At 34.2% G+C, this 24,397-nt stretch overlaps 1 protein-coding gene across 3 annotated transcripts; it reads right to left on the bottom strand.

The window, feature by feature from the left end:
* Positions 1 to 3,427: 3,427 nt before the first annotated feature.
* Positions 3,428 to 22,455, bottom strand: LOC140961341 (chaperone protein dnaJ 1, mitochondrial). 3 transcript variants are annotated; one of them, XM_073419803.1, is made up of 19 exons: positions 22,318 to 22,455; positions 22,160 to 22,244; positions 21,990 to 22,079; positions 21,801 to 21,892; positions 21,519 to 21,602; positions 21,379 to 21,417; positions 21,138 to 21,254; positions 21,002 to 21,043; positions 20,815 to 20,902; positions 19,851 to 19,915; positions 19,636 to 19,698; positions 19,491 to 19,563; positions 18,645 to 18,736; positions 18,260 to 18,331; positions 16,994 to 17,050; positions 16,058 to 16,106; positions 15,864 to 15,933; positions 5,471 to 5,554; positions 3,428 to 3,969 (listed from the first exon to the last, which is right to left on the bottom strand). In XM_073419803.1, exons 1-19 carry the CDS (start codon positions 22,360 to 22,362, stop codon positions 3,939 to 3,941), a joined length of 1,338 nt encoding a protein of 445 aa, XP_073275904.1. In that variant the 5' UTR covers positions 22,363 to 22,455; the 3' UTR covers positions 3,428 to 3,938. The 3 variants fall into 3 exon arrangements, with proteins under 3 accessions (XP_073275904.1, XP_073275905.1, XP_073275903.1); XM_073419804.1 differs by having other exon boundaries at positions 3,428 to 3,966; XM_073419802.1 differs by having other exon boundaries at positions 3,428 to 3,930.
* Positions 22,456 to 24,397: the final 1,942 nt, after the last annotated feature.

The raw sequence follows: 24,397 nt of genomic DNA, 5'->3' as shown, positions 1-24,397 counted from the left end.
AAAAATTTAAATATAATTATAAAAAATAGTGAGAGATTACAATACAATTTTGATATATAAATTAAAAAAAATAACTAGAAAAAGAAAGGAAAAACCAAAAAACCAATTAAAAATTGAACATGCAACTTGAAGCTTAGGAAATAAAGACTCTATGAGCTACATATAACTTATATTAAAAGTTACACTTTATTCATATATAATTATTAAAACATATTATAACACCAAAAATTAGTTACTCAAAATATATCAAGCTTAATAATATAGTATAAATATAGAGTTTTGATATGCTAACCATCCAACACGTCCATCTCCAGACCACTAATGAGTTGTCACTCATATATTAGATGTACAATTTAGATATATTTCATCACATCCAATAGATGATTGTCACCTCATTGGTGGACACGGTGAGTGAGTTATAAAGTTTTGTGGTGCTGCACATCTACTTTGCACATTTATGTGAGCATTGATTGTTTTCTACTTATAAAATTGGGGCAAAAACTTGTGTGAAACGGTCTCACGAGTCGTATTTTGTGAGACAAATCTTTTATTTGGGTTATCCATGAAAAATTATTAATTTTTATACTAAGAATATTACTTTTTATTGTGAATATCGGTAGAGTTGATCTGTTTCACAGATAAAGATTCGTAAGACCGGCTCACAAAAAACCTAATCTAAAATTGAAGTCATCAATATTATGCATAAGTTTTTTCGACAGCTTAATTTCATTATTTTATAAACAATTTCCCCCAATAAACAGAAAGACAATGATTTATGAAAGCAAAGAAAATAGGTGTGGTTAGTTATGTGGAATATTTATTTGTCCAAATTGTCGGCGCCGTCTATGCCGACTTCAACATATGCGTCTCCACCACTCGCTTCATTTATTTGGACTAAGCTCAACTATTTATTCTTATAGTAATTTTTAATAAATATTTATATATAATAAATATAAAAATATGCATTTAGATTGCTGTTTCGGACTTTAGATACCAAAATTAGTGTTTTTTTTAATTTAGTGTCTTGAATCTAAGTTTGTATGTTTATTTTTTAGTTTTAGAATTAATATATCTATTATCTGTTATGGTTCACCCGTCCAACCAGATCATACGTTCTCTTTTATGGCTAAATCTTTCGACCATCTTGGTCGGGAGCTCGGCTAGGCCCTGGGCGTAAAATGTGTGTATATGATATATACGTAGTTGAACTCAAATGTAGTTGAACTTTAAATATATAATCACTGAGCTTGATATGTGTTTATATGATGTATATTAAATATAGTTGGACCCAAATGTAATTCAACTTTATATATGTAAATTGCAGTGTATTAGTATTAATTTGTACATATATGGTAACTTTTGTCATAATTATTATATTAATATTTGGCTCAAATTAATTTCATATTTTTTAACAGTAGTTTGATTCCAATATTAATCCAATTATATATATGCAATATGTATTATCTACTTGCTAGAAATTTGCCCAAAAAATAACAAAATTTACATAAATATCATTAATAAATTAAAAACTGTAAAGAAATTAAAAAATATATTATATTTCTACTTGTTTTTTGACCTTTTTTTTTTGCACTTAGTTTAAGCATTATACATTTGATATATTGAGTTTATTATGTATCTTGATATATTAAATTCTTAGTACTTAAACTTTTTCTTTAAAAATTTATATCTTGTATCTAGTTCCTCCAACTCTAATATAAAATTCTGACTATGTGCACGAAAACTTCACAAGAGGTTAGTCATCCGAGTACTTATAGTAGGAACACTAACATTTAAAAAAATATTAAAAGCGAAAAAGGAATTTGAATTTTGAATAAAAAACATATAGAATGGTATATTATGGAAATCTATCAATTAACTTTTTTGGAGCCCAAAATTAATTATATATATTCCTTTTACAAAATTAGATACTTTATCGTCATTTGTTCAATGCATACGACCAAATCATCATCCACCATTCAACCATTTTCTACCTATTTTGGATTACATGGTTGACTCGATGGAATAGTATAAGAAATCTGAAATCCTTTAGCTTTATAAATCCACCAATTAAAGTTCATGGTAAGGAATTTAACGGGATAATTTAAAAAATGACATTGATCAAATATTTTTTTATTATTTATCTATGACATTTCTTCAATTTTTTTTTTTTTTTTTGTAGAATGACTTTCAAATATACGAATAATACAAAAAGTAAACGAATGGTAAAAATTGAAAATGTTAGATTTCAATAGTCAAGCAAAGGGTCATTTACTTAATACAAAAACTCTTGTAAGACGGTCTCACAGATCAATTTCGTGGGTCGAATATCTTATTTGTGTCATCTATGAAAAAATATTAATTTTTATGCTAAGAGTATTACTTTTTATTGTGAATATCGGTAGGGTTGACTTGTCTCACAGATAAAGATTCGTGAGACCGTCTCACAAGAGACCTACTCTTTAGTTAAATAGTCCGGAATTGGAACCGAGTAGAGTTGTTCGGATTCTTTTGACACGGATTAGGATCATTTGATATATCATTTCCAAGATTTTTTAGAGGAATTGTTGAAAACTTCTCTTCAATTGCCTATAAGAGGATGAATCATTTTAGATTGGAATATANTAGATAATAAGAGTGGCTCACGCGTTACATCTGATTTCTTTTTTTGAGAAAGACTAGTCAAAAGTGCAAGTCATATCGTGAAGTGGGCGAGGCGATGACTCTGATACATTAAAATACTTTAAAAAAAAAAAAAGAAATCCAGCGTCGAGGAAATGAGTGTTTGAAATCAAAATATTAAAAAAAAAGAATTAAAATATGCTTGTAAGTTAGATTAGTGGAGGCAATGGTAGAAAAATGAACCACACTACTCGTAGTTTCAATTTGAAAGGTATTTATTTACATAGTTCATTGAAATTTAGCCACTAAATATGCACATTAAGTGTCTAAATGAAAGAGAAGAGATGGAAACGTCTCAACCATTATTTTTCAAAACACAGGTTGGATTGTGCTGGCCAACTTTCTTGCCTCAACTAGCCGAGCTCGTGCACGAGTTGAGTGGTTCGACGTGCAAAATCAGGCCTTTGATTTCCATAATAGAACGAGCTCGAGTTGAGTGGTTCGACGTGTAAATCAGGCCTTTGATTTCCATAGTAGAATTTTTAGCAGACATGATGTCGTTGAATTATTTTACCATTTCCCTATGCATAACATAAATATTCTTTTTAGTACAATTCAGTTTATGACGATTATGTTTGTTTTCTCCTTAAACATGTCTGGTTTTGCGAGGGGTTCTTAAAATTGTGCTCCACAGTTATCTTTGAAGCAATCTTACTTCTCACTTATGGTGATTCTTAAATTAAAGTGACCAGTACTACTTTGTGAAGATGTCTAGATATTGTCAATTCAACAATTCTAAATCAAGGAATAGAGATGAATATAGTCCAATGCTTTTTTAAAGAAATCGTGTCAAAGTCGTTGCTTTGTTTTCTCCTCGGAAGGCGTGTACCCTTTACACGTATTATAACATTTTTTTATATAAAACAAATGGAAAAAAATACATATCACTTGATGAGCATGACAATCTACAGCATTTTCAGAGGGGAGATGTGATCTTGATTCTTACTGACGCTCATTATCATGGATGATGCAGCTGAGCTACCAAAAACTTTCAACTTTTTCTCCACTGGCATGTTGGAATCTCAGATTTTATGCAAAGTATCAGCTTAACACAAGTAACCTATCCAAGCACAATGACGCCTGCACCACAGATGACCACCACGCATTTTGGTTCACAGCCAGTCGGTGCCAAAAACACTGCTCATCAGCTCTCAGATCAGGACTTTGCCAAGGAATAGGAGTATCAAAATTAATATTGAGAACTCGAGTAAGAGCTTTGGTCTGGTGTCATGTTGAAGCCACCACTGCCACCTGTAAGTTCAACCAGTAGATAGGCGCTGGTAAAGCCTGTTAAACATTACCAAATTTTCACCATATTAAGAATGGTGACTTGAAGCATACAAATCCAGGCGCCAAAAAAATCTACCCGAAGAAAGTGATGTAAACATCGTTTACTTTCTCGATAGAAGTTTTTTATTATTATAATCAATCAGATAAAATTTAACTAAACTATTAAGATACCGTTTGGTTCGTGAGTTAACATGATGAAAGATGTATAACATAAAAATGATAAATCAATATATATGGATAACATAATGATATATAACTTTAATCATTGGTAGAAACTTGAGTGACCGTCGAATGAAAGAATCATGTGTAAAAATTTGATATTTTATTATTAATTATTCCTACCAAACGATGTTTTAGGATACAAAGAAGCTATGGCGAGTTAGTGAGAAGACACGAAACAGAAATTTGAACCTAAAAATGCTCGTTCAGCATAAAATTTTAGTAGGGGGTGGTGCAAGTGCTGAAGCAAGATGATGTAAAACATACAAGTCAGATTGACTAGAAGTGCTTTCATAATTGCAACCACCGTCAAGCAGGCCTATATGATTCAGTAGAAAACCATTGGATTATTAGCCTAGTTCTTTGAATAAATCGGGCCAATAAGAAAATTAAAACCAAGCTTTGAAAATGGACTGAATTCAAATCTTTTCAGGAATGAGATCATTCAAGCACACAAAAGTAAAAAAGAAAAATACAAATTCATAAACACCACAACATAGAAAATAGTAAAGCACAATCATACCATATAAAATTTTTGGTAACATGCAGACATTGCAGTAATTTAATCTTTCAAAGACTAAGTTATCGCAAGTAAAGAAATTGCAATGACCATGGAAAGCTCAAAATTCTTTTACTTTGTGTTTGGCTTGATGGATGTAGATACAGTGAAAATTTTGATTCATATATTTAAAATACTTCACTTAGGGAGAACTTAAAATCCATTAGAACGGACTAGACACATACCTCAAATGGTAGTGAATATCTAAACGAGTGCATATCATTTAAATAATGATGAAATACAAAATCAATCAATAAAAACACACCTTAAATGTGTAGCAAAAAATGAATACCATCAGAAAAGGAAACTACACTTTCTTTTCCTGCCACCTCAAAGTTTGACATATCGTGAGGACCATAATGGATGGCAATTAAATTCCATATGTAAGAGCAGTATCCTTTACAAAGAAATCCAAAAAGCTTGTGGTGAGGTATTTGTCACATTTTTACAAATTTATTTTCAATTTCTGCCAAAGACATGCCTAGGCTAAGATAGTACATAGTTTGATTAGTTAGAGATCAATCTCACCAATTAAAGCTCAAACACTAACAAGATTTTATAATTGAAGAGCATAATTAGGCCAAGTTTAATGAAATTAACCATATGATTAGTTGAAGGATGGTCAGCGTTACCTGTCATAGCTTCATCCAATTACTTCTAGTTCGGGCAAGTATATAAATTTACTATCTATATAAATATATATATATGCAGATAGAAACTCACCATCTGCCTTCAGCAGATGTGTCATTCCCGTCACGTATTTCCTCAAATTCTTCAAGTATAGCACGCTGCCTTTCACTTACGGTTCTGAAGAGAAGACAAAATAAACACAAATTAAGATTCCGACTGAAAGAATAATCAATTGACATTGCAAAAACGATGACAAAATTTAATCTATATCATGTAAAAATTACATAAGTAGAGAATGAAAAATTATATTTTGGGATGAATTAGCAGGGTTGAGGGTAATATAGACTTGATAGATTCTTGTTTTTAAGGGGTTGGTTGGATATTTTTCTTTTTTACGGACAAACAGTTTTACCCAGAATTACATCAAATCATTTTACGTTAATTCAGGACACTTCGAAGCCAAAGTGGCGTCCGACTCCTTTCAGATTCGAGAATGTATGACTAAATCATAAGAATTTTAAACCAACATTCTCACCGTGTGGAATAACATGGGGAAGCTTAAAGTAATAAAGAGTGATCTTAAAAAATGGAATGAAGAGGTCTTTAGGAATTTAGGAGTGAGATGTGCCAAGCTAGAAAATAAGATTCGACGGTTGGATGAGCAAGAAAATGAGGGCCGGGGGTCAAATGAGATAACTAATGAGAAAAGTGTAGCCAGAAGTGCCTTAGAAGAGTTGTCGTTCAAAAAGAGCCAGTTCGATAATCAAAAGGCGAAAGTGAAATGGTTGAGGGAAGGGGATCAAAACACATTTTTTTCATTTGCTACTGAATCAACGTAGGAACATGTCAACTATCAAAAAATTGGAGCAGGATGATGTGTCGGTAACATTATATGGTGAGCAGATTGAGTCTCTCATAGTACTTTTTTTTAAAAAACTTTATAGTAAGTCAGATCGAGGTGGAGTATAGAAGAAGTGGAATGGAGTAATATTGATAACGAGTCTGGATCAGAATTGGAGAGACATTTTACAAAGAAACAGATAAAGACCGGTCTTTGAAAGTGATGGTTCCAAGTCTCCCGACCCAAATGGTTTTACTACTGCATTTTACCAGGAGTGTTGGGATATTTTAAAATGAGATATGCTGAAAGTTTTTAATGAATTTTTTGAAAGGGGTGCTATCAATGGTATCACCTATGAAACATATATTCATTCCTAAGAAACAAGATTCTGTTAAGTTAAGAGATTCTCGGCCTATCAGTTTGACAACAAGCTGTATAAGATTATTGCTAAAGTCTTGTCCTTAAGATTGAAAAAAGTTATACCCATCACAATAACAAAAACTCAAAGTGCTTTTATCGAAGGTTGACAGATTCTTGATTGTTGTCTCATAGCTAACGAGTTGGTGGAAGAGTGAAGAATAAAATAAAAAAAGTGGGTCTTTAAAGTCGATTTCGAGAAGGATTATGACAATATGGATTGGAGGTTTTTGGATTTTGTCTTACTCAATAAAGGGTTCGGTGAGAGATGTAGAAGTGGGATTAAGGGTTGAATCTCGAATGTGTCTTTCTCAATACTTATTAATGGAAAGCCTAGGGATAAATTTAAGGGTGAGAAAAGTCTTTGGCAAGGTGACCTGCTCTAGAGAGGGTGGAGATTTCTCACATTCAGTTTGTGGATGATACTTTGTTATAACCATTTGCAATTTTTGGTGGAGACTTTGAATTCATTTTGTCATATGTCAAGGCATAAGATCAACTTGGAAAAAAATGATTTGTTGGGCCAATTGTGAAGAAGAAGTGGAAAAGTTAGCTAGGGAGATTGGATGTGAGAGGGAAAATTGGCCCATTAGATATTTGGGGGTTCCACTAGGCGGAAATCCGTTAAAAATCTCGTTTTGTGAGCCAGTTCTACCTAAGATGTCGAAGAAATTAGTGAGTTGGAAGAAAACATTTTTGGCTAGAGGTGGTAGATTGACCAAGATCTAAGCAGTATTGAATGCTTTGCCAATGCACTTCATGTCTCTTTTTAGGATTCTACAGGGTATAACAGAGGTCATGGAAAAGATTATGATGGATTTTTTATGGGATGGAGGTGATAGGGATTTACATTGTCACTTGGTCATGTGGGAACATGTTTGTAAACCGAAGTATAGAAGGAGCCTTGGTATTGGGAACATTTGTATGAGAAAAAGGCACTTCTTGGAAGATGATGATAGAGATTTTCTTCTGTGAGAGAGTCGGTATAGAAGAAAGTTACAGTGAGCAAATACGGTTTACAGGATAATGATTGGGATGTGGACTTAACAAAAAATGGTACACTCAAAAGTCCATGAAAGTTTATATCTAAAATCTACATGGCTTTTCATAAGTCAGTGAGGGCAATTGTTAAAGGGGTAATGTTATCAGGTTTTGGGAGGACATGTGGTGGGGATTTTTCTTTTACGGATCTTTACTCTTCGTTGTTTCATATATCATCAGTTTATAATAAGTTTATTTCTCATTTCTTTCAGTCAGATCATTCTTTCTCTTCGTCCTGTATATCTTGGGATTTGCATTTCCGGCAAGACTTGAAAGATAAGGAAGTGAACGAGTTGAGCTTTTATTAAGAGCCTTAGAAAAGGTCAGGTTGGTTGAGGGGGTTGTAGATACTATAATTTGGGTTGGGGATCCGTCGGGGATTGTTTCAGCCAAGTCTGTCTATGAGTCTTTCTTTCCGGTAAGTGATTTTACTTCTTCTCTTTTTTTATGTAATTTGGTCGATCCTATTTAAGGTTCAAGTTTTCTCGTAGATTGCAGTGTAGGGAAAGTTATCAACTTGTGATAATGCAAAAGAGGTGGCCTAATTATTTTTTTTGCCCGAGTTGGTGGATATTGTGTCGGCAAGAGGTGAAGACATAGGACCATATTTTTATTCATTGCCCTTTCACGAGACGCCTTTGGTTCAGAGCTTTGCAGGAGTTGGGTCTGGTCTGGGTTGTTCCAAGGTCAATAAAGGAGTTATTTGCAACAGATCTTGGTCGCGGGCATAATTTTTTGGACAGTGGTTGCATTTGCTTGTCAGTTTGAGGAATAGAAGTATTTTTGACAATATATAAGAGGTGTTTGAATACTGTTGGCACATATTAAGATTCAGTTGGATAAAGAATCACAAGAACTTTCAGACATTCTCGGTTTCAGATTTAGTTAGATATTGGAGTTTTATATGTTTCTAATATGATCCGTGCTTTTGTTGTTTAGTGTACGAGCTTCTTGTCCACTTTTGTAATTATTGTTTTATTAAATAATATATTATCGCTTCATATTAAAAAGAAAATTGATGGTTGGATAAAAAGAAATTTCTACAAACTCGTAAGAATATGAAATCCATGGAATTAGAAGTCAAAAAAAAAAAATTCAAACTCCATTTTCTGTAGCTTGCCGCACTATGAATAGTCTTGAAACTCCATCATGAGTAATTGATACTTTTTACAGTTTATTATTAGAAAAGATTTAGTTTAAAAACAACGTATGCTTAAAAAAATATTGAAAAGACAAATAAATACAGCTGACAACTTTATCGATTTAAAAAAGATGGGAATGTAGAGAAACTCCATTGATAAAACCTTTCTCTCTTGGTGTACAACATAAAAAGACATTAAAAAAAATGAAGTCGATAAAGGGAAAGGGAAAGGGAAATACAAAATGGACGTTGAAAAATTGTAGAGAATTGGAAATGGTTATAAATGCTTAAATCGGTTTTCATAAATTAAAAGCATCAAGAAGCAGTGGTCATTTTAGAGTGATTTGTTGTCTCATAAGATTAGTCGTTTCGGCTACAAAGATGGTCAAAATTTATCATTTATACGTCAGGAATGCAAATAACAAACTTTCTCTCACAAATTCTTCAGTTTCTACAAATAAAAATCCACCATGAAGCCAAAAAACCACTAAAACTGACATTGTGAGGAAAGATATAAAAGGCACCGAGTTTCATTCTCTCTCAGTCCATGTTTGCAGAGATGGAAAATGAGAAGATGCAGGAGCGATGCAGTATATCTATTAAGGGTGAAGCCTAATATCATCCAGCCATTTACATCAATGAGCAAATGGGCTCAAATTTGTTGTGCCATAAAAATTGGTGAGTACAACTTTAAAATACAGAACTTAGGAACAATGTCAACATTCCTATCATACATTAATTGTATAACTAAAAGTTTACCGACACTCTTTATCAACTAACCCCACCTCCAGCTTATCCAAAATATCACAACTGATCAGCTTTACTCTTCCCAATTGTCTTCAACAACTCTTCAGCAACCAACCCAAGTGCAGACTATTTACTATCAATTCTAGCTGCCTTGTAATAAGTCATTGTAACTCAAGACCAATCTCCTCCTACACACATACTAGACCATGGTCCAACCATGACTTGACATCAACCCTGATAACTTTGTGATACACGCAATGGAAGTGCTTTGCTTATGTTCCGTCGAGAAGTTGTAATAAACTCAAAATTATTTCAAAGAAGCATTTGAAAGGAACTTGTGAAGTGAGAATAAGAACCTTAAGGACCAGGTTATACAACCGCCTAGTCACACTTCTTGAACAACCACCAAATCACACTTTATGTGACATAATGCTTTGATTGGGTGCACCGTGCTTTCTTTTCTGATAATTCTTGTCGGGCTTCTGTTAAAATTGATTTAGAAATATAATTTTCATATCAAAATCAAAGATGATCCACGAAGTTATTTCAGATGTCAGTATTCATTTGCCTTAAGTTCTCATTGAAAGACTGCAATGTGGGGTAATAACAACCTTTATAGGACCCTATCAAGGAAGGAGGAACTAAGTTACAGGCAGGTGAAAAACAAAGAAGTTCAGGGGGTAATATCTGCACAAGAAGTACGCACGGTAGATGTCAAAGTAGGTGATGGAGCAGGCAGCTTGGGGAAAAAGATGGAAGAGAAACTCGGATCCTCATCATCTAACTATCAACCACAAATTTAAAATACGAGGATACAGACAACGATTCATTCAATTGGCGAAAAGACGGTGAAGATATTGAAAAAATTAGATCCAAAAGATGCAACAGATTTCAAAACTTCCTCTATTGAATCCATGAACAGCAATCAAAACATTGGACGTGATAACAGGATGGGCTCCGAAAGGAACAAAAAATCAAGTAAAAAGTTTGGGAAAACATACTGTAGAAGGAGCAGAAATGATGATGATGTGGGGCACGAAGACAAAGCATTATGGGGGAAGGCCACAATAAACTTACACAACAGAGGGATTTGCATGAATACAGGGGTTGTTGATGCGGAAGAAGGAGAGGAGATTGAGTTCGAAGATTCACAAGATGATTTGTTAAAAGAGGAGTTTGATTCCTCAGATTCTGCTAGCAGTGATTACTACAACTTCGACTCTGAAGATTCCATGACATCTGAAGAAGAAATAGAAATACTGGCCGGTCTGTTCTCACCTCTGAAAGAAGCAAAGGATACCTTAAGATCTCGAACACCAGAAAATACTATATCTTCTGTGGGACAGGTACTTAATGGTATTCATTCGACCATTCTAAATCATTCTTTCTCTTTAAAAGCTATTTCGCCATCGTCTTTTTCAGTTTTGGGTTTGTCTAGTGGTCTAGTAGGGTGTGGGTCACAAAGTGTTGATGAAAAGCCAGGTAATGAAAGAGCTACACCGACAGAGGAAGTGGGGGATAAAAATAATTGTGAGGCAAGTAAGGTGGCTGGAGTTGGAAAAGAAGCCGAAAGTGGAAAAGAACACAAGAGGTTCAATGGGACTTTACGAAGGGAAACGTATAGATTACATAGTGGTATAAACTACGAGAGAGGTTCAACTTCAAAGGGTGCCAATGTGTTCCCATGAAAATTTGCTCATGGAATATAAGAGGCGGAGGGGGAGTGAGAAGGAGACAATTGGTTAGGAAAATCATTCGTAACGAAAAACCAGATATTGTGGCTCTTTTGGAGACAAAACTCGAAAAGGTGGACAGAAATTTTGTTGCTAGCGTTTGGAAATCAAGATTTGTCGATTGGGTTTGCCTGCCATCAGTTGGAAGATCTGGGGGAATTCTTGTGATGTGGGATCCAAGAGTGGTATTAGTCAACAATAATTTGATTGGGGAATTTTCGGTATCAATTGAAATCAGCTGGAATGATGACATAACTTGGTGGTTCACAACCGTTTACGGATCGGTTAAGCCGAGAGTGAGAGAATTTTTCTGGGATGAATTGGCCGGACTGAAATCGATTTGTGGGGATAATTGGTGTCTAGGAGGTGATTTTAATGTTGTAAGGAATTCGGGTGAAAAACTGAATAGCCATTCGATAACCACAAGCATGTCCTGCTTTGATGCTTTGATAGAAGAGTTGCAGCTCATAGATCCACCACTGTTGAATGCCAAGTTCACATGGTCAAATTTTAGATCGATACCGATTTGTTGTCGCTTGGACAGATTCTTTTTCTCGGGGGGTTGGACGAATTTATTCCCAAATTATAGACAAATAGTGTTACCAAGAATCACATCGGACCATTGCCCTATTCTGATTGATACTGCCAAGTTGAGTTGAGGTCCAACTCCTTTCAGATTTGAGAATGCTTGGTTATCACATCGAAAATTCAAAGATCTAGTGAGGACATGGTGGACCAAGGGAGGATTTCAAGGGTGGGAAGGATACAAATTTATGCAAAAACTGAAAGAAATCAAAACAGAAATTTGCAAATGGAATAGAGAAGTGTTTGGGGATGTGGGTATCAGACTCAAAGAGTTAAGCAATAAGATTAAGCAGTTGGATGGGATTGAGGCAGAAGGAAGATGGTCGAAAGCTCTAAACATTGAAAGAAGGGAAGCAAGGAGTGAGATTTCCAAATTCAAAGCCAAAAAGCAAAAATTAGATGGCTCAAAGAAGGGGATCATAACTCAAAAATTTTCATTCGTTACTGAGCAACAGAAGGAACAGAGCATTGATAGACAAAGTGGAATTGGACAATGGTACAGTGGTTACCGAGGAAAAACAAATTAAACATGAGATCCTAAAATTTTACGATCAACTATTTAGGAAACCTGCCGGGGAAGGGGGGACTTTTGACAACGTGGAGAGGAGCCTTAATGGGCTGGACTGGAACCCTTTACAGAGGGGAGATGCTGATGAGCTGGAAAGAATTTTCGAGGAGGACGAGATTAAAAAGGCAGTGTGTGATTGCGACGGTTCAAAAGCTCCGGGACCGGATGGATTCACAATGGCTTTCTTTCAAAAAAACTGGGATACAGTGAGGATGGATTTATTAAAGGTCTTTGCTGAATTTTTTGAAGATGGAATTGTCAATGGAATTACAAATGAGACATATATATGTCTTATCCCAAAGAAAAAAAATGCGCGACATATTAAAGACTTCAGGCCAATCAGTTTGATCACGAGTCTCTACAAAATAATGGCTAAGGTCTTGACAAGTAGATTGAAGAGAGTTGTGAGTAATACCGTTGCGGAGAACCAGTGTGCTTTTATTAAAGGAAGACAAATACTTGATTGTTGCCTTATTGCGAATGAAGTTGTGGAAGAATATTGACGAAAGAAATTAAAAGGATGGGTACTCAAAATTGATTTGGAAAAGACGTATGACAACGTAGACTGGCGATTTTTAGATTTCGTGTTGGAAAAAAAGGGATTCGGTGAGAGACGGAGAAGGTGGATCAGGGGATGTGTTTCTAATGTGTCTTTCTCAATCTTTATTAATGGCAAGCCGCAAGGAAAGTTAAAAGGGGAGAGAGGTCTCAGACAGGGATCCATTATCACCGTTCTTATTCAAGTTAGTCGTCGATGGGTTGGGGAGAATGGTGGACAAGGCAAGGGCAGATCATGAGGTCATGGGACTCGAAGTAAGGAAAGAAAAAATTGAAATGACGCATTTACAGTTTGCGGATGATATTCTGTTTTTCGCGAGATCAGAAAACGACGTGTTGGCAATACTAAACATTATAAAATTGTTTGGCAACAACTCTGGGTTGAAAATAAATTTGGGCAAAAGTGTTGTGCTTGGATTGAATTGTTCGGAAAATGATGTAGATGATTTGGCAACAAGTGTTGGTGCAAAAAAGATAGTTGGCCTATTAAATATCTTGGGCTACCACTGGGAGGTAATCCAACTAAGAAGGATTTCTGGGAACCCGTGCTCTCGAAAATGTCAAAGAAATTAGCAAGTTGGAAAAAATCGTTTTTATCGAGAGGAGGCCGTCTCACTTTGATAAAGGCCGTGCTTTGTGCAATGCCATCCTATTTCATGTCCCTTTTCAAAGTGCCAATAAAGATTGCCGGTAAAATGGAAAAAATGATGAGAGATTTTTTGTGGGATGGTAGTGACGGGGAAAACCATTGCCATGTCGTCGGATGGAAAAAAGTTTGTAAACAAAAGGAAAAAGGAGGGTTGGGATTGGGGCATGTTTGTCTCAGGAACAAGGCTCTTCTTGGCAAATGGTGGTGGAGAGGTTTAGTGGAAAGGGGATCGTTGTGGAAAAAAATAATTCAGAGTTTATATGGGATACAGTAAAACAAGTGGGATTTGGGGTTGGCGGAGAAGGCAACTTTTAGAAGTCCTTGGAAGTGTATTTCTCGATCTTACCAGGCTTTTCATCAACTTATCAGGGGGTGCCAAAACAGGGGAATATCATTCGTTTTTGGGAGGATGTCTGGGAGGGAGATAACTCGTTTAAAATAAGATTTCCAACTTTGTTTCGTATTTGTATTTCTACCAATAAACCGATTAGTCATTTCATTGATGTTGTCAATAGTGCGGTTAATGTTTCTACCATTTGGGACGTCAGATTTAGAAGAGATCTTAGCGAGGATGAGTTTCTTGAGTTCAATAACTTGTTTCGAGTCTTAGAGAGTGTCAGATTAGAGATGGGTACTGAGGATGTTAGAGTTTGGAGGGGGGACCCTTCAGGTTTGTTCTCTGTTAGATCTTTTTATTGCTCTTTTTTCCCTATTTCCATCTTTCCATTATTCGACTTCTTTAATACCATTTGGAAAGTTCATGTCCCACAAAAGATTAAGATTTTCTCGTGGATCGTGGCCTTGGGGAAGCTGCCTACGTGTGATTCAGTGCAAAGAAGGTGGAAGAATTGTGCTTTAAGACCGCAGTGGTGTTGCTTGTATCGTGAGCACGAGGAGAATCAAGATCATATACTTCTACAGTGCTCCTTCACCACAAGGATTTGGATTAGAGTTTGCAACGAGCTTGGAATACAATGGGTTATGCCGAGGCATGCTAAAGATCTCTTTCATCTCAATTCAGGGTGCATTTTCAACAAGAAATACAGTGAATTCTGGTACATGATCATTCACGGCATATTTTGGTCCATTTGGTTAGAGAGAAACCGCAGAATTTTTGAAGACAAATCGGATTCTGTTGATCAAGCATGGGAAAATATCAAATTTAGGGTCGCATCTTGGACAACTACCTTGCAAAAGTTCAACCATTTATGCGTTTCAGATTTAGTGAGGGACTTCAAATTTATTTGGTCATGAGAACTTTGTCTCCTTGTAATTCTGGTGTATTTTAAGGCTATTGTTTGCTGTAATGTTGTCGTGGAATGCTCATCCACGTACAAATTGTACTGTCCAAGTATTATAATAAAATTAGTTTTCTATAAAAAAAAAACATCTTTTTCCTATAGCTCGATTTTATCTCCCTCAACCCATGCACTTCCATTGTCGTCACCATCACAAAACAGCAACCCTTCAAACATGTTCCCACTTTTACAGTCAATTCATTAACATTACCATCACCACCATCATAAGAATAACCAGGCCCGATGATTCAACTTACAATTAATCCCAAAAATCACAGTTTCATCTTATGTATTTCAAAATTTATTGTCAGCGCGATCTAACAGTACTGACCACCACCATAGGGTCCATTTCCACAATAACCAAGACCCAAAAGCTTATCTTCACAACTGCAAATAACCTCTTGATATGGCATCGATCAATCTCTTCCATGTTTATCAACATGATGCTGACAGGTCATTTTTTTCTCCTTTCAGAGTAGCAATGTAGAAAAAGGCTTACAGTAGACCTACTTCACCCACAAAGTCTTCAATAAACACTTGCCATCCTAGGTATCCGAAGAGACCTTGATTTGTAGATATATGATAAACAGTAACTTCAAACCATACCATCCAAACATGTTGTACGTGAAACAAAAGTTTATACCACCCAATTGTCACATATATATCTACCATTTCCAAAATCCAACCACCAACCTTCAAATACTTAAGGGGAAGTTTCAATGAACGAAAACAAACTATCTTAGTTAGTTTCCACAAGGAAAACTTAGAAGTTTCTTTAAGATGCACTCAATTTTAAAAACAGGATATAAAAATTGGAAGTAAAATAATCACATTTCGATCTAGATCATCCTCTTAAGGTATTTCTATGTAGGCAAAATAGGCATAATTAGGAAGAGAAGAAAACTTACAATGGAAAATTTATGCAGAAGCGCACGTACTGATCACCATGGTCTATCAGAAAACCACTCCTTGGCAATCCTTCAGTACATAATGCCCACAACTAAATTCAATTAGTACCTAATGCAGATAACTAAACTGATAAACATATGTCCGGGGGGATTGATGTTGAGGCTGGCCAATTTAGGACAAAAACAATTCATACCTTTGCCTCTTAGCACAACTAGGTGTCCATGTTGAACCCCCTTGGGTATCTACAAGGAGCACAAACACGTTGAAGACAAGTAAGGTGAAGAAATATTTTCATCTACTTTCATCCCTTCTAAATATAAAATGCGAAAAAAAATCTGCATAGATGGGAAGAAGAGATGCATGAACAATAAATCTATTGAATGAATAAAACAAGAACTTAGTTCCCAAGATTGAGTCCAAGATTATCCATCAACTCTTTTAAGAACTTGTAACTGATATCACAGAACTATTCAATGTGCTATCATCACAACTCTACTAATATTCAAGTCAAACATAACACCGTAGGAAATCATATGATGTTTTCTCCATAAGTCAATAATGACATCTTCATTTTCTTCTACTCTTTCAATCTTTGCATTACTTTATAATAAATATCTACAGGCAGCAGAATAATATCTCAGTAGTTCTACAAATATCTATAATATTTTGTAAGCAATTGAAGAATAGAATTATCTACAAAAATATTGTTGTGCAGGTGGCATACAAAAGATGTTTCCTCGTGACCCTAGTTACCATCTCAAGAATAAAATGTGATCGAAAGATGCACGCATACCCGCATACAATGGATACAGCAAAAAATGAAACACTTTGATCTTGAAAACCTTAAAGTTGATATGGCGAACGAAGGAGTATTTAACATGAATGCATTTCATTTTAGTAGGACGATTTTACCACCATTCTCATAAAAAAATTTCAAGATCATATAACTAGGATTTAGGAAGAGCTAGGAACAACAAACTTGCATGACAACTAACGAATAAGAAATAGAAGTAAACAGACAGTCATTGAGAAATGACAGAAACATTAGAAATGACAACAAAAGAATAAGAGAAAATAAAAAATCAAATAGTTGGTTATTGATAAGGATAGTTAAGGGTGGAATCCATACTCGTAGCTGAAGATTCCCAGACAGTGTAGGAACTTCAACCTTACCACCAAGAATGGCCTGTTAGAAGAACCCAAAATTGACAATTAAATCAAGCGATGTGTATGTCTTACTCGCATTTATGAAAATGAACAAGAAAAAATCCAGGCCAAATATCTTATCTGTAATATGAAATGAACAACAAAAATTGTTAATAGTTATGGCACCAAATAAAAAGTATAGAGAGCGTATGAGTAGTTATTAACAACAAAACTTTTTAAAAAATTATAATAAAAATAAGAAGATTTTTTAATGGAATGGGAACTAGAATCTTTACCAGGTCCTCTACAGCGAGGACATTGCTTGTAGAAGGAACAACTTATTCAATTACCACTTCACAAGTTAAAAATTGGAAGCATAAGTTGAAAATAACTCCAATCACAAGAATATATTTCTCGCCGGACAAGATAAACTGGTGCAATACTGCACAACTGAACAACAAAGGTTTACGAAAAGCAATCAAGCATCCTCCATGTTTATGACTGATTTTGCGTTAAGTAACAAGTAAAACAAATCTAAATAGCAATCAACAAAAGCAAAATAAAGAAATGTAAAGCAGCTAATAAGCTGAAATAATTATAGTCCACGGTGAACAGTAAGAATACAAATTTGTTTCTCTGTTAGAATGGGCACACAACATTTCAAATCAAATATCAAAGAGAAATTGATTTATGACTTGGCTTGTTTGGGACAACGAAAACAAATAGGCAAACTCCAAAATGTAACAGTGAATATTTTACCAATCACAAATCATGGTACAGCTCAAGCAAACCTGATAACTTGCTAACGGTTCTCGTGAGAGATTGGTCATTTGAAAATGATGTACACAACCTATTTTTAGATGTATTTGGAGCTGCAGGGCCATAGGCCCATAAGCTAATAAATTGTAATGGACAAAGTATGGGTTCTTGAGCTTGTGCTTAACATGAAATTAGTTTTTTACAAATCACAAATCCTTTTAAATTTATTAAAAAGTCAACTCCACGTCCAAACAGAAAATTTAGAAAAAAATAAAAATAAAATTGCCGGCCAAGTATGAATGCTTTATAATTGCTACTAAATGCACATCCAAACATTGTTCATAAGAAAAATTGTAAATAAAAAACTTATAACAAAGAATGTGTACATTTTAGGAACTCAAAACTGATACCAAAACAGTAGATATATCTTTTAAATGTCATATCCAAAAAGAGAAGATAGAAGATTTTAAAGCGAAAGCATGGTTCTCACTTGTGTAAAGTTGATATGATTATTCACATATATATCAGCCCCTTGTCTAGAGAAAATAGGATCATCTGCGACCTGGATACATGCACGGCCAAACTTCAATTCCATGGAACAATCGAGAATAGTCAAATTGTCACGAGTGCAAACTGGAGCAAGAATACAGGCGACAAAAGTTGATGGATGTGAATGGAGTGTGTCATTATTAACTATAAACTTTTGGAAGAGACATTTACCTCAAAGGTCATTCATATATATAAATTAGACACCTTGAAACCTTTTTTTACCAAAATTATAATAATGAAAGAGATGTGAAGATGTAAAACACCAGTAATCTGTCAGCAAACAACGCACACATGAAAACAAGAAGAAGCTGGAAAAAATGATATGCCTTGAGTTTTATAAACAGATTGCTAGGAGATCTTCCCCATCTACCAGCGTTACCAGCTTTGGGGACATGAACTGTATCCCCAGAATCCACACCTAATCAATTGAATAACAAAAAGACTGCAGTCATTGAAAACTGATTACAGAACCATAAGGAGATAGAGTAAGGTTACAGAAAAGAAAAATAATCCAGAACATTTACAAACAAATAGCTGAGTTAGCTTCAGAACAAGTTTCGTATAAACTCATCGAAAGAGTTTTCTAATGTAAGCGGATTGAAACAATTATGGACGAACAGCATAATAAACCTAAACAATGTAAGGCTTATAATGCAAATGGCCTTAGTGCAATGACTGAAAATGGATATTTGTCCAGTCAACTGTTTATGACAGAAGTCTGTAACTTGGGAAGCTATGATTTTCCATGGAATTGATTTGAGAAAGAAAAGGAGCGATTCTCATAGTCATAAAATCAATGTTTCAGGAGACAAGGGTAAATAGACTCGGTTTGTAGATACGTTACTTTAGCTATTTCATTCCTGTGGCAACCTCAGCTCAAAGATTCATTCATAGATGTCTTTTAGGATATTCAATTCTAGTTAATAGTTTCACCAAGATAGTATCAAGAGTTGTTCCAAAACACATTTATATTCGGGTTCCTTGCACGACAGTAGATTATTCTACAGAGTAGTCAGACTCGAAGTACCAGCATCTTAAATTTCTGGCCCTGACGGTATTCCAACTATTCTCAATTTGATAACCACAACCCCCACTCCCCCCCTCAAAAAAAAAAGAAAAAAAGAAGCAAGGTCTAACGCATACAAACTTGAGGGAAACAATTCAAGACCAACCTGCTGGTATTGTTACTTTAACATCCTTGACTCCTTCACACACACCTGAACCTTTGCACAACAAGCAGCATTCCTAAACATGCTGTACTAGTATTAGCCAATCAAATATCATTTCTTGGTATACATGAAAAAAATATAAATTGACCTTAATGATTCGCCCAAATCCTTTACAGGTACTGCATGTAGTAGCAAATGGTGGTATTGTTATCTGATAACACTTGCAAAGTAAGAACAACAGCTATGGCAACAAATTATAAAATTTCAAGTACATAGGGTTAAACAATATACAAAATAAACATCAATGCGAAAATGTGTCACGGTTTGTGCTTTCTTTCCAAATGTTAATCAAAGATTACTTACTCTCCCAGAGCCTTGGCAGGTTGGACACCGTCTAGGCTCAGCATTCAAAGGGTGTCCTTGCCCATCTGCGTGAAAAGAAATACCAAAGGAAAAGACTCTCAATCCAAAAGTAAATGGGCTATGTAAATTCCAATGCTCACTCAAATATTACTCTAGGATCACGTCATATGTATTCAGCTAAACCAGGTCTACTGTTTTTATCGGAAATATTTAATAATGAATGATGATGACCACATAAGAATGACAAATGCCGATACTCTATCGATGAGTGTTTTAATCAAATTCTTCCAAATGTTTATGATTTTTATGAATCATATTCATGACAAAAGGATGTCCACTTGGTGTTACAGACTAGTCAACCTGACTCATAATGCAAAGCAACTTGGCTGATTTTTAAAATAATTTAGTAATACCAAAAAATAAATGTAAATATTAGACAAGATTGTTAAGATATTATTAAATTTAGTCAAAACATTAAGAATTTGATTTCATACAAGACCAATACGATAAAAGATTTAAGGATGGATGTATGTTGTATGCTATGCATACCACAACCTCCTGTTAACAGGTAGAATCTGTAGATTACTCTCATTTAATTCGCATAAAGCTGTAATTCACGACTTCAGTTCTCCGTGAGAAATATCTTGGAGCTTTGATCAACAGTAGCTCCATTAGTTCTCTCATCTTTGAATCTACTTTTCACTAACTTCTTTCTCTCTCTTCCCAGCTTGCTATTCCTTTCCGGCAGTAAATTTTGGTTTGTGGGTGATTTATTGTGAAAGGAATTCTCAAAATGCAAATCATAGAAATGAAACTTACATAGAATTTATTATAAGAACGCCAAACTATGGACCATGAGAATTTTCGGCAAATAACTCAAATAGTTTCATTGTGCATAAAAATATCCATGAAATATATATCAACAACAAAAGAAATTGGGTCCATCATTTCTGCTCCTACTCACCACAAGAATCACATGGCACATCTGCATCGAATGACAAGTGCTTTGTGCATCCTTCAGCAGCTTCAGGAAATGTAAGTAAAAGTTCCACCTATGTCCAAAAGAAAATCACGTTGAAGCTCCAATTAGCTAAACTGCTAATGTAAGTCTCATTTGGCAACTGATGATGACAGCAATAAAGATTCTTTACCTCAATATCAGCAGCTAGATTTTCAGTTTCATTTTCGAAAATCTGTAAAATGCCAAAAACTCATTTAAAAAATATTGTCGATATCTATAAAAAAATAAATTTATGGTAGATGTGCATACCAGCAGGACCAAATTACCTCAGCAAAAATTTTTTGAAATGAATCAGAGAAGCGAGTGCTGTGATCATATTTAAAGTGACTCCCATCCCAGTTGGTATATTCTGCATTTTTTTTACTTCTTGAACTCTTCCTCATCTGTGGCAAAACTAATAGATTAATTTCCATAGGTTAATCTCAAGGATCACCTGCCACCTTTATAGCAAGGGTGAAAAGACAGAAGAAGAATGATCCAGCTTCCAAGGAAAAGAAGAAAAGTTACCCCGTCATATTGTGCTTTTTTTTCAGGATCTTGCAAAGTCTGGAATTATCTTCCACAATAAAAAATGTCCATAAACATTGTTTCGATAGATAATCACTGTAAAGAACTGAATGACCTACGGATGAGTTAGACCCACATACCTCATATGCATCTCTAATCTCTTGAAATTTTCTCTTTGCTGAAGGGGTATTCTTACTTGCATCGGGATGGTACTTCTTAGCAAGCTACAGGACAATTACATATGTAGAAAGTGTGGTCAATTGATAGTTTAAAGAATCTCATTGTAAGCCATGGGATATGTTAAACAATTATATAGAAACTCTGATACCAAACCATAGCATAACAGTTAAGCTCATTGAAACCAGAATCATATGAAACAAACAAGACAGGAAGTACCATGGTTAAAAAAAAACAGTACTTACTACGTGAAAAGCCTTCTTTATCTCATCAGGATTCGCATCTTCAGAAATTCCAAGAATCGCATAGTGATCACGTTCAACTGATTGACAAGCACCTTTTCAATGAAAAATATCATGAACAACTAACCCAAGATGCAGTGACTAGCAATTAACATACTATACAAAAAAATATCTCTTGACATTAAGTAATACCTGTTGCATGAATAAATCTCTTCAAAGATGGAAGTCTAAAAGTTGCATAATCAGCAGGTTTTCCCGCAGAACCACTCCAATTTCTATCTCCTGAATGTCGTAAACAATTCATATTCAACTATTCAACCCATCAAAAAACTTTTAACACTAAAATGTATAATCCTTCTTACCCGCAGAGTGGATCAACCCCCGTTGAAATTGGGAAACATTACCCACTAAAACTCGCGATGACTCTACAGACAGCTTCCATCGAAACTGGACAGATGCATATGGATTAATAGCGAAGTAAAGACGATATTATGAAGCAAATTTAAATTCAAAATATTACCAAAAAATTTTGCAGCAACGATTTCGAGGAAGAAGAAAACCCCATTAGAATTTCGTTTCAAGGGAACGATCAATTTTGGATACAAATTCCTCCTTCGCAAATCAGTCTACTTACAGTATAGTTTTTTATTTATTTATTATTATTAGTGCTTTTTTATAAGCTGGGATTCAGTCTTATATCTTTTGTGGTCAAGTCGACGTTTTTTTTTAAAGGTAGTCACCTCTACATAAATTCATAATAAACTCTGGGTTTGATCGGCACGAGTTTGATTCTTCTTATTAACATTTTATCGACCAAGCGATGTAATTGAATAATATCTTTATATGAACCGAACAAATTTAGGAGGTACGGGATATCAGATCGGGCAAAAACTTGTGTGAGACGGTCTCACATATCGTATTTTGTGGGACAGATCTCTTATTTGGGTCATCCATAAGAAAGTATTACTTTTTATGATAAGATTATTAATTTTTATAATGAATATCGGTAGGGTTAACCCGTCTCACAGATAAAAATTTGTGAGATCGTCTCACAAGAGACTTACTCCTCATATCGAAGTGTGAAAATAAAGATTTGACATATTTATACATTTTGGACAGATTTGCACGCTACTACGTTAATTCAGAAGTTTATCTCGTACACATCGAATGATAACATATGCGAGTTATATCGTCATAAAAAAATAAATGTAATAATAAAATTTAACGACAAATCAACCATTACTTTTTATTTTGGAAAATATATTGTATGTATCAAGTACATAATTTTTTCATAGACCATTATTGTAGTAGTTCAAAAAGATGAATTAATGTTATTTTAATATGATTATAATAATAATTATTGTTGATGTCATAATTATTTTTATTACATTTTTCACTGTTCCATTGTAGTTAAAATATTTTTTTTAAAGAGAAATCTAATTATATATGAGACTTGCTTTCTAAATGTTTTTTTTTTAAATATTTGGGGAGGAGAATGTACATAAGACCTCTAGCTCGATATCGTCACATTCTTTTACTATTTATTTTTATTTTTATGTGTTAAGCATGCATACAATTATTATTTTGCTTTTTTATAAAGTTTTAATAAAATTTAAGTAATATTTGCAAATACTTTGAAAATACAGATTTTGTAAATTTGTAAGTAGAAGTCTATTACCACGGAAATTTGTAAAAGAAAAATCCATAATAATTTGTAAAATATTATCTTAATATCATATAAACAATAAAATGTTTTTTTTTTTTTTTGCACTGTTTACATGACACTAGATATTACTGAAATAGCATCATAAATACTAGATGATTGTCGCCATGTCAGCTCTTTAATAAAGAAAGGACTAAGAAAATAGAAGAAACCGGGTTTATTGCATTAAAATCTATTTTTAATTATTTATTAGATTGAATTCCAATTCCCCCATTTCTAAGCATATTCATTTGAAAAAAGATATTAGTACTATGTTTTGACAAGTATTTTAAAAATATTTTTATTACTTTATAAGTTTTAAAAATTTAAACATATATTTGGAAAAAAAATTGTAACTTTTTTATGAAAATGTTATTTAAAAATTGTTTTCAAAGTATAATTTTTAAAGAATAACTGATTGATATTTTTTCTATGTTTTTAAAATTAAAAAAAATGTGGGTCGACCAGTAATAAATCACAAAAAAAATAGAAAAATATATAATTGAAAAGTTTTTATAGAATGGTTGTGTAAACATCTTCTTAATTGTTTTTAGTTATAAAAAATGTTTTTATAAAATAGTTATTCAAATATATATTTATTCTTAAAACAACTTTTAAAACTTTTATAGGACCGAGTGCTAGATGTTTTACCAAAAACTATAGCTGATGGTAATAGTGTAACTCAAATATTTTAAACAGTATAGCAGCTCAAACATCACGTTTTTATTGTTCTACCCAACATGAACAATTATTGCACACAACATCTCCGTCTCAATAATTTCAATTCTTGCAATCAATGGAAATTGAGCTCGTGACATTAGCTCTTACATCAATTAAAGGGCTGAACGCTTGCCGCTTTACCAGAAGTTATAGCTGGTGGTAATTGTGCAACTCAAAT

Source organism: Primulina huaijiensis, chromosome 16 (assembly GCF_012295235.1).
Source record: "Primulina huaijiensis isolate GDHJ02 chromosome 16, ASM1229523v2, whole genome shotgun sequence".
Classification (NCBI taxonomy): domain Eukaryota; kingdom Viridiplantae; phylum Streptophyta; class Magnoliopsida; order Lamiales; family Gesneriaceae; genus Primulina; species Primulina huaijiensis.
Note: the sequence above shows the minus strand (reverse complement) of the source record. Positions and strands in the feature narration are given on the sequence as shown.